This window comes from Mugil cephalus, chromosome 2 (assembly GCF_022458985.1).
Source record: "Mugil cephalus isolate CIBA_MC_2020 chromosome 2, CIBA_Mcephalus_1.1, whole genome shotgun sequence".
Classification (NCBI taxonomy): Eukaryota; Metazoa; Chordata; class Actinopteri; order Mugiliformes; family Mugilidae; genus Mugil; species Mugil cephalus.
Genome location: NC_061771.1, coordinates 29,173,322 through 29,184,335, shown reverse-complemented (window position 1 = coordinate 29,184,335; position 11,014 = coordinate 29,173,322). Strand labels below are relative to the sequence as shown.

Sequence of the window (11,014 nt, the reverse complement as noted above, 5' to 3'; positions counted from 1 at the left end):
TGTTCCTAAACATTCATCTTGTTCTTCTTTAACCATAAAACCACTTGTGACCCAGTTTCTCTTCACATTCAGCTCGCGGACTCATGTCCTGACATTTTCTTTTAAAGTTCACTGGTAGAATTCAGAATTCATTGGTCCATCAACCATGACATATAAACACATATAAACTCTCTATCAGTTATGTAAACAGTAGTCTGCATTAGTCCCGAAACATGCTTTTTGTTGTCGAGCCCTTGTCCATCCGTGGGCGGAGCTCTGGGTTTGACATCCGGGGGGAATATATCGCATGGTTGGAGGGTTAGAAGAAAGGTTTAAAAGTTCCTGATTGGCGATTTTAAGAGGTGGCAGATGAACGCGAGTTTCACTTATGCTGGTAGTGGTGTAAAAACAATAAGAAGCGGAGGTTGCGCAGAATTAAACGTTTCCCAACTGCCAGTCCCGAATAAACCGAGTTGTTTCGGGTGACAGCTTCAAAGTTAAAACACAAATTGGGGTCAATATTTGAAGAAGCGGGTTAGTGATTAACTGCCCTCGGTGGCCGCAGCTGCACAGACTCCCAGCGAACAGCTCGCTCCCCTCAGTCCGCTCCACAATGCACTGCGTCCGGGCTTGGAGAGGTCTGAGCTCCCTGCGCGCCGCCGCGGGTCACCCGAGAGCATGGACGCGACACCAAAGCCGCACGGCCGCTGCCAGGCTCGACCTCAGCGGGATCTATCCGCCCATTGCCACCCCGTTCACCGCCAAGGAGGAGGTGGACTACAAGAAACTGGAGGAAAACCTGCAGAAATACGCCAAGATCCCCTTTAAAGGTCAGGCCCCAGGGACGTGACTGCAATTAAGGAGCAAAACTGTACATTCTGCATGACAAGTGTTTTCTAAATCTTTAGGAGGGTTCTTAAAATCCGTGGTGCACGTGTTATCGACAGACATTACGCACAAGGAGACAGAGGAACCTTTAGTAGTTTGCACGCATTTATACACATTTAGTAGTTTGCACAAGTTGTGTGGAACATAAGGGGAATTTGAGCGTTTCTAAATTGTGCACCTTCTTGCAAAATGATCCATTTGTTTCTGTCAATGTTTGCTTAGGGAGCAGACCCACGGGACAAAGTTCAGTACGGAGGAAAAGCGCAAACTCTACACCTGTTGGTGTTTTGTCTCCATCTGGTGTTCGTTTGTTGCTATTACATGTACACTGTTGCCCATAACGCTGGAGTTAAATGTTTTTTTGTTTTGTTTTGTTTGTACCTTATGAAATGATACTGACAATGTGATTTAACCTTGAGAGATAAAGTTTATATCTCCTCAAAACTTAATTGATCCATCGCCTCCAAACATTTAACTGATATGAACAGAGGAATGTGTCTGAAAACACAATTATCTGAACCTTATGTGCAACAGTGTCTAATTATACTGCAGTGTTTCACTAGTGCTGCCACAACTTGTAGCATTTACACTGTTGCCGCCGCCATGTTCGGTTCTTACTTTCATTTAATCTGCAATAACACAAGATTCACATTTAGAAAACTTAATTTTTTCCCCAGGGAGCAACTTAAAGCCCAAGTGAGCAGCAGCATTACATTCAAGTACAAGACACTTTTAAGAACCAAAATATAGTACACACACACACACACACACACACACACACACACACAAAGGATGTAAACATGACTGTACGAGTAAATAGTGAATAAAGTGCAAATGTAAAGAGGAATTACAGGGATTACATATTTATATGGTAGATGTATTATGGTTAATAAACATAATAAAAAATGAATAAATAAAAATAAGGTGCATATCAATATAACCACATAGATTAATAAGACAGATTTTTATTGATTTATTTTTTTATTTTGTGTCCAGTAGCTTCATCACATAGAGACAAATTACAGTCGATACAGATATGAAAGATATTTGAGTTATATAAATTATCATTCCAATTTTTTATTATTATTATTATTTACAGCTACTACTGCTGTAATCACTGCTATAAAGTCATCTATTATTACCTTAACTGGTCCTATTATTACTTTTTATAGTCCCATTATTGTTGGGATGAGGGTTTTGTTCCAACAGACAGTGTTGTTGAGGACAGATGACGTCTGTGAAGTTGTTGAATAAAGGCAACTATGACTCCAGTTCCCTTTATTCGACGCCTATTGGAGATGACGGTTCTGAGATTACAGCGACGTTTAATGATGACAGGTCAACAGGTCTAGATGCACAGTAACATACAAGGTCAAAATGAAGAAAGTTGAAGTGAAGTTTTCTGTTTTCTCTGTGTGTTTTCGTGTCTTTTAGGTCTGGTCGTCCAGGGCTCCAACGGCGAGTATCCGTACCTGACGGAGGAGGAGCGGGTGGAGGTGGTGAGGACGGTCAGGAGGTCACTGCCCGCGGAGAAACTGCTGATGGCCGGATCAGGCTGTGAATGTAGGTGCAGAGTCTCTAAACTCTTTTTTTACAAACTAGAATTTAAAACAGGGCTATTCAATTAAATTTGTCTTACTTATGATTTAATTTTATCATGTTAACATTTAGTCTTAATACTGTTTTTATTGTGAAGCACTTTTTAGCTGAGAAAAGCGCCATGTAAACAAAATTACACTTACTGAACTGATGCAGAGAGCAACGTGTCTCACAAGCTTTCAGATATTCCTACAGTGTTTCAGCTCAGGAATAAATCCCCTGGAGCCGAGCATCAGTCTGTCCTGAGACCCTGCGTCCTCATATGGGGACAGGTTTTAGGTTTGTGGTAGCTTATTCTGCTTCATTTAGACCCGTCGTCCCCATAAGTGGACGCCTTTATCTGCCGTCTAGTGGTAGCAAAGGGTCAGCATGATGATAGCAGACATTTGAGTGAAGTCTTTTATGGTTGTAACATAAAAACATGTAACACATCTATTTATGCTCATTAATATCTCTGGTTTGATATGACACAGAAATCTTAACAAATTCTCAGCAAGTACCCGTTTGAGGACGTTGGGATTACACGTTCTGCTCAAAGATGATGCTGATGATGATAAAAACAATAAAAACCCTGTTTGGACTGACATGTAGTTGCTTATCATACCATCAAGTTCAAACACCAAACCTGTTGTGCTTAATTTAATTTAATTTAATTTAATTTAATTGCATATTTCTAGAAAAGTTTATCTGTACTAACTTAAAATTTGACATGTAACATGTCTAGCTACATTACACAAGCTACTGGACACTCGAATTTCCCCCAGGGGATAAATAAAGTATTTTTCTATTCTATTCTATTCTATTCTATTCTATTCTATTCTATTCTATTCTAGCCGGTAGGCACGTGACGTCACAACAAGTGGAAGTCTCCATGGTTACGGCCACTGTGTGGTAAAAAGTGACGATTGAACATGGAGATTAGCAGCATTAGTTTGAATCACAGGCTTTAATAGCATCTAAATTGTGAAATGAATTTAAACAAACAAACAAACAAACAAAAAAAAAGAGAACTGTTGTTTGATTGACTGAACCAACAGATCAGAAAAGCAGTCAGAGATATATTTTTTACAGATATCTCCCAAAGAACAGAGAAGTAAATGGATCACTGCATTACGAAGAAACAGCTGGAAATGCTGACGCTAATCCACTTTACCAAATCTACACTAGTTCGTATGGAGTCCAGTTGTCTTTAATTTGCTCTGATAATCCATTAGTTTTTCCCCGGTCTCGTTGTATTTACTGATACATTTCACTGTGTTCTTGGCCCCAAGCAGAAGTCAATGCATACCCTCTCGATTTCCTGATTTTTATATTTGGCTCAGTTTCATGTTGTGTAAATATTGATGCTTTTCATTTTTCTAATGTGAACCGTTAGTAGGAATCTGCAGTTAACAGGGTTACAGGGTGAATCCATTTCAAACAATACATATTTCAGTTCTCCTGCTACTTTACTCGCTACTTTAATCAGATTCTGCTCTCGTAAGAGGAACACACATAAAAAAAGTGTACTTAAAGTGTGAGGCTTAAAGTTTAAATTGACTTGTATCTATCTTATACAGCCTGAATTATGTATGTATTAAATAAATTAAACGGTCCAGGGACATGGACGTATTTATTATATTCACAGTCTCAGGTCAACGTTTCTTCCTTCCATTAAAAAGAAATAAAAAAGGATAAAAGAGGAACATATTAAATCCAGGGTTGTTTCCAGCGTTGGGTTTTTTGTCACTGGTATGTAAGTACTTTAAGCTCTTCATTCTCTCTGTGTAAAAGGATGAAGGCACAGATTGTGTATTTAGTTTTTTAACTGAGAGAAGGAATATGCAGAGGCCTTGAACGTGTGTGCACAAATGCATTATGTGAAAACTGAAGGGTTAAAAAAGAAAAAAAAAAACTCTACTCAAGCAAAAAATTAAGCAAATTCAAAGGGATTATTTTTTTATTTTTTATTTTTCTGTCCAGCCACCAGAGCCACGGTTCATCTCACAGAGAAGATGGCGGCAGCCGGAGCGGACGCCGTCCTCGTGGTCACTCCCTGCTTCTACAAGGGCAAGATGGACGGCCGCGCTCTCATCCGCCACTTCACAAAGGTCGGCCGAGAGGAAAAACACACAGAGTCCCGTGCACATTTCTACTTAATCACAAATACTGCAGCACTTAACCCTTATGCTAGACCTCGGTTTAACCTGAAAACAACTCTTTTTAATACTGAAATAACTCCTTGAAGAAGCTGTAGGACGGACATGAACGTGCAGCAACTGGTTACATTTTCTTGTACATATTTTTACTTTTAGTTTTAGGTCAAGGGTGGTTTTTCTATTCTAGTTATTTAAATGTTTGCATAGGTTGTGCCTTTAAGTTGGGCTCTCTGCAAAATTTCTTTAATCGAATAACTGGATCTTGAACCTTGAATGAAGGGAAGATAAAAAATGTTGTTCTGAAAGAGCTGAAGGTTGTTGATAAAGGTCTGATCCAAGCCAATATACAGGGAGTTGCAATAACCTCTAATCTAGGTCCCAGGATATACAGGATCACTTCTGTCCCTGGTAACTCAGATTATTCACATAGAAGGATGCGAGTATTTCTCTAAGATGCGTGGAGCGTGGAGCTTCACTCGAGGAGTCATGTCCACGTTTGTCCCCTGCAGGTGGCGGACAGCAGCCCGGTGCCGGTGGTCCTGTACAGCGTGCCGGCCAACACGGGGCTGGAGCTGCCGCTGGACGCTGTGACGCATCTGTCCCAGCATCCAAACATCCTGGGCCTTAAGGACAGCGGAGGAGATGTGAGGAAAAACTCAGCATTTCATTTTATTTTATTTATTTATTTTTTTTAAGTAACCTGATTACCTGTCACTGTATCAATGCAGTGTAGGTGTCACTGAAACATAATCCCTGAAGCCTTTACGTGGTGGGGGGGTCGGACAAAGCTGCAGATCTCTGTGTAATCTGAATCTCATTTACAGCATTCCTCTAATAATAACGCAGTGAAAAGCAGACAGCATCTTATGAGATCAGTTTTCACTGGGAAAAGGTTTCGGGAGAAAATTGATTAACCACATTTTGCCTGAGCAGCAAACTGGGTCTTAACGAGGAGAAATGTTGAGGATGAAGTTGACACATGTTAGAGTATTAGAGAGGAGGAGCTCGCTCGTCATCCGCTGAATGTCCAGTTACATGTTAAAAGTTGTTACGCTTCTGGATAAAAATGGCTCAAAACATCAGCAGATTTTTCATAAAGTCCTGAAATCTGATAAAGTTAACCCAGTCAAACAGAATTATCAAATTTAGGTATTTATTTATTGGGGAAAATTAATCATTTACTCATATTTGCAAGTTGTAAAACTAAGTGAACCCTTGTTTTCGGTATCTGCTGTGAGCTCCTAAATGTTTCTGGTAACTGCTGATCAGTGTCGACAGCAGCTTGGAGGAATTTGATCTCATCTCATCTCAGAACAGAACCACTTCAGTTCTGAGATGTTGGTGGTTTCCTCTCATGAACTGATGCTACAACATTTCTACTGGATTAAGTTCAGGACTTTGACTTGTTCCTAAACATTCATCTTGTTCTTCTTTAACCGTTCTTCTCTAGAACCACTTGTGTTCTTTGGCTCGTTGTCTTAAGGGCTTTTCATTTATTATTCACATACGGCTTTTGCATATGTGCAGTCAGGAACAGGCCCCAGTATCGTACGATTATCAGGTTTCTAGGACTATGAAGTTCAGAGTTTATTTATAATGTGAATTGAAACATGGTTTTAGTTCAGATTGTCAGACTGAAAACGCCTTTTGCTGCGTTTCCCCCCAGAAATGTGCCAAACCCAAATATCGCAATAAAAGCTGGTAACGGAAATGGTTACATCTCCCATGATGTGGTTTTTCAGACGCATGGATATGAAAATTTATCGCAAAGGTGCAATGGAAACACATTTTTGGCATTTCCCCATGTGACCAGTTCATTTGAATGAATTGAGTTATGGGACATCGCAAACAATGGAAGCACATACAAAAGCGCAATCGTACATTTTATACGAAACGCAGCTAGCGTCTTAGAAAACTTCTGTTTTCAGTTGAGCGCATTTTATTTGGGCGAAATATTTTATTTAAAAAATTTTTTTTTTTTGTTTTATGATATTGCACAACCAGTCACCGTGTTCCTGTGTTCACTAAAGCACCTGGTTTTCAGTGAACTGAGTGGTGACATCTGAGCGACCTAAAGCTAAAGCTTGTGCAGTTTTATCCTCCGGGGCTGATTGCAGAGTTGCATGTTTGGTTAGAAAAAAAACAAAAAAAAACAGGAGCGTTTGCTCTGGTCAAGCTCTTCTTACCTTTCTGTGTCTGTGTGGGAAGACTTTCCAAGAAGTTGCAAATGGATTTCTGATTTGGGAAATAACGTGTTTGTCCACTTGCCGGGAGACATGAGCGTGGGCGTAGTTCAAGTACAGAACTCGGCTGTGGGCGGGATGAGGACAGACACAGAAAACAAGGGCTGAGGGGTCAGTTTCGGGAAAGCAGACAAGTTGCAGGAAGCTTATTTAAAAGAAGAGAGGCAGACGGACTCGCTGACGTCTGATGACTTTAGCCCAAACTTGCTCAGCGTGTCTGTGTCTTGGCGCACGCATTCAGAAAGACAGACGTTAGAATAATTCAGCTAAAGTTACAACCGTCTCCACATAGTGGAAATGGATCATGCTACTGAACTAGTTTGAAGAGTTTCTGGGAAAGTTTTGACAACAGGCCGTAAATATCTTTTAGTTTTTTTGTTTTTTTTTATAGAAAATGTGCAAACTGTAACTTAAATAAAAGTCATCTTTACCGCATCCCTTTGCGTGTGTTTTGTTGTTGTTAATTTCCGTGTCGTGTCACTTACGAGGCTGCGTACGCACATTTTACGCAGTCACACACACACGGAGATGACGAACTAAGCTGTACATAAATAGCCTCATAAGTGACATGATACGGAAATGAACAACGACAAAAACAAAAGAAGTTCACTCATAATAATCAATAATAAAGAAAAACATTTTTGATAACATTTCAGTTGTGTTGGGCTATAATGCTTTAAGCCTGAGGATGACGGCTTCTATCAAGAAGTGTCATTGCTATGGGGCGGGGGTACCTGGTCTGGTCTGGTCTGATCTGATCTGATCTGGTCTGATCTGATCTGATCTGATCTGATCTGATCTGATCTGGTCTGGTCAGGTCTGATTGGTCTGGTCTGGTCTGGTCTGGTCTGATCTGATCTGGTCTGGTCTGGTCTGGTCAGGTCTGATTGGTCTGGTCTGGTCTGGTCTGGTCTGGTCTGATCTGGTCTGATCTGATCTGATCTGATCTGATCTGATCTGATCAGGTCTGATTGGTCTGGTCTGGTCTGGTCTGGTCTGGATTGATCTGGTCTGCTCTGCTCTGCTCTGCTCTGCTCTGGTCTGGTCTGGTCTGGTCTGGTCTGGTCTGGTCTGGTCTGGATTGATCTGGTCTGGTCTGGTCTGCTCTGCTCTGCTCTGCTCTGCTCTTGTCTGGTCTGGTCTGGTCTGGTCTGGTCTGGTCTGCTCTGCTCTGCTGCTCTGCTCTGCTCTTGTCTGGTCTGGTCTGGTCTGGTACCAAGTAACATCCGCACAAATAAATTCCAGGTCCAAACGTTTCCCAGAAGATGTTTCCCAGACGTTATCATGTCATTTACGTCTCCTGTCGGTGGTTTTAATGTTGTGGCTGATCGGTGCACGTCGACGTGAATGAATGAGAGCAGCGACGAATGTCCTCTGGTGAATTAAATCAAAGTCAGGGTCTGATTACGAGATGACATCAGTTGAATCCCCCTCGTCTTTAATGACCGTCTCCAATCTGTGTTTCCCAAAACAACAAAGACTTAGTTCATCTCACCTCCTTTAATCCGATTCCTCCCACCCGCACTCCGAGCGTTTCTTCACGGAGACGTGGAGGCCGCGCGCCACCTGCGTGCGCGGCGTTTGATTGCGCAGTGTTTTGACGAGGCATCATCACCTCGCACCCTGGCTAAGATCAACCTGTCTGTTCAATCCAAACAATTATCTCCCCCCGAGGGGAACAGTTATGACAGCGATACTAATAGTTATCCCTGCATGGGAGTTGGGAGTATTTATATTCGCAATCTTAACAGCTCAGAGTGACATAATGAGACTCAAACTAATGCTGTTAATTTTTTCGTCAGTTGTCAAAAAAAAAAAGTAAAATAAACAGCGTTGATTAAGATTGCATATGTAATGAATTTAAAGAAACTGCCTCCACGTTCTCAGCGTGTTCTGTCATAGTGACAGCAAATCACTAACCTTTAACCTGTGACAATTAGCAGCTTGCAGATTTAAGTTTTTTACATACATATATACAGTATATATATGTATATGAATGGCTCTACATTAGACATACATCAAAATTGAAGGCAGCTCCACCCACGCTGCACCCAGATGTGTTTTTAATGAAGTTGGTATAATATATAGCAATTTGTGTGTCATTTAAAGCACCATAAGACATTTAGCGTTTGTAAAATTATACTTTTAAAAAAAAAAAAATCACAACTTATCTGTATTTTGTCAATATCCAACAAATGAGCTGCACGTTTTTCCAATTCCAAGATTTAACTCCAATTACAGAAATATATATTTTTTTCTTCCTTTTTCCACTTTTTGTACAACAAACTTCTTTCTCTCACTTTTATGTGGGGTCTGGGAGTGATTTTGATTTTGCTCTAAACATTATTTTATTTATTTTAATGATTGCACCCTTCAAATTCCCACCTCTCTGACGTAAAACTAAACTTTAGAACAGCTTTGAAGTGGGACATGATTACAAAAAATATCAGTTTTCATTAGTGTACTTAATAATTTGTCGAGTGAGTGTGGATGGACCTATATGAAAATCTGCTGATGTTTTGTTTAATTTTTTTATGCAGGTTCTGAATTTGAATTTGTTTTTTTTGTTTTTTTGGAGTAGGGACGGTGCACATTGATGAAGAACAATATAGAAGAATAGTGTCGTAACTCTGCTGGATTATAGCAGAGCTGCTAATTTTCATCCCCAGCCCTTAATTAAAGAATAAAATACAAACGACAGTGCACTGCACAGTCAGGATAAAATGACACAATAAATAAATAAAATAGTCCGGCAAGTTTTAAGCCATTGTCTGACCATGGAGACATTTATATACAAAAATCTGAAAAACTTAAAGCTATGGAAGCTTAAACAGTCATTTTTGAGGACATTACAGATGTGTTTTTTTTTTGTTTGTTTGTTTTTTTGTCCCAAGTCTTCAGGCCTTTTTTGTAGATAGTCTATTGGTTTGTGTGCAGAGGTACATGCTAGTGACCAGCTTGTTAAGCATGTGTGAGAGGATCGTACAGTGTAAGAACATCAGAGCATCACTGCTAGTTAATGAACTCCTTATCTGTCTTATCCTAAGCTGTTGTGACACTGGAGATGACACAGGGGGTCATGTGACAAGTTGGTTTGAAGTCCATCTTCCCCAAAGTGAAGCCTTGCATCACGAGAATTTAAGCGAATTATCGAATATCGCGAGACGAGACTTTATGAGAGTTACAGCTCATTTGCAAAACACCTTTCAATGGAAACACAGACAAAGATAGAAATATCAGAAATATCACTTTTATTAGAGTCTGAGGAATTTTCTCGCCTTCTTGAGGTTTTCAGTACCATCAGCTGTGTTGTGCACCGGTAGGGTTGGTGGTCTGTTCTCTGCGGTGAATAACTCTATTGATCTGCCGTTCTCATCCACATCATGGCGAGAAATATTCCACAAGTAGAGAGAAAGGGCCGTTTGCCGTTTGTCGTTTAAGACATGAAGGTCGGTCAGTCTGGAATATTTTCAAGAACTTGGAATGTATCCTCAAATTAACTCCTCATGAGGAAAGGAAGACCAAGAGTGGAATCTGCTGCTGAGGATACGTTCATTAGAGTAACCAGCCTCAGACTAGAGCACTTATAAAAGGCCTCAGGTGGCAGAGACGTCTCAACGTCAGCTGTTTGGAAGAGACTGAAATGCTCTCAAACACATTTAAGGAAGGCAAGAAATACTCCAAATTGACGCGACAGGGCGCAACTGGTGACAGGAAACAATTCTGAGTGACCAGCTCATGAAAATGGATGGGAAAACGAAATCCACTTTCACCATAATTCCATGGGTAATTCAGAGTTTTGAAGCCTTTGATATTAATCTATGATATAAAAAAATAAGGATTCATTACTGCACAGGTAGATGTTACAATCCCTTGTGCCAAAACACATTTAGAAGCCCAGTCCAACTGAAAACCGATCAGCAGGCTAGGCGTCAGCTACCAGCTAGCAACCAACAAGAAGACACTAGCTAACTAGCCTAGCCTACAGCAGTATGCAGCACATCACTGGGGTTTTCAAGCAGGCACCTTCCTTCACCGTTAGGCCCACGACACTTCAAGACACAACCGCTTAACTTTAAACTACAGAGAGATTAGCTTAATTCTTTTAGCTGCTAATCAACAAAATACACAGTTGTTTTGGTCGGGGGTCTGAGCTACCTATCTCCC

General features: G+C 40.6%; 1 protein-coding gene across 1 annotated transcript in view; it reads left to right on the top strand.

The window, feature by feature from the left end:
- Positions 1 to 253: 253 nt before the first annotated feature.
- hoga1 (4-hydroxy-2-oxoglutarate aldolase 1) overlaps positions 254 to 11,014 on the top strand; it is a 22,855-nt gene continuing 12,094 nt past the window's right edge. The window contains exons 1-4 of the mRNA XM_047577282.1: positions 254 to 809; positions 2,302 to 2,430; positions 4,429 to 4,556; positions 5,114 to 5,248. Of these exons, the coding sequence (XP_047433238.1) occupies positions 593 to 809; positions 2,302 to 2,430; positions 4,429 to 4,556; positions 5,114 to 5,248 (609 nt within the window). The 5' untranslated portion in view covers positions 254 to 592. The remainder of the gene's footprint in view (positions 810 to 2,301; positions 2,431 to 4,428; positions 4,557 to 5,113; positions 5,249 to 11,014) is intronic.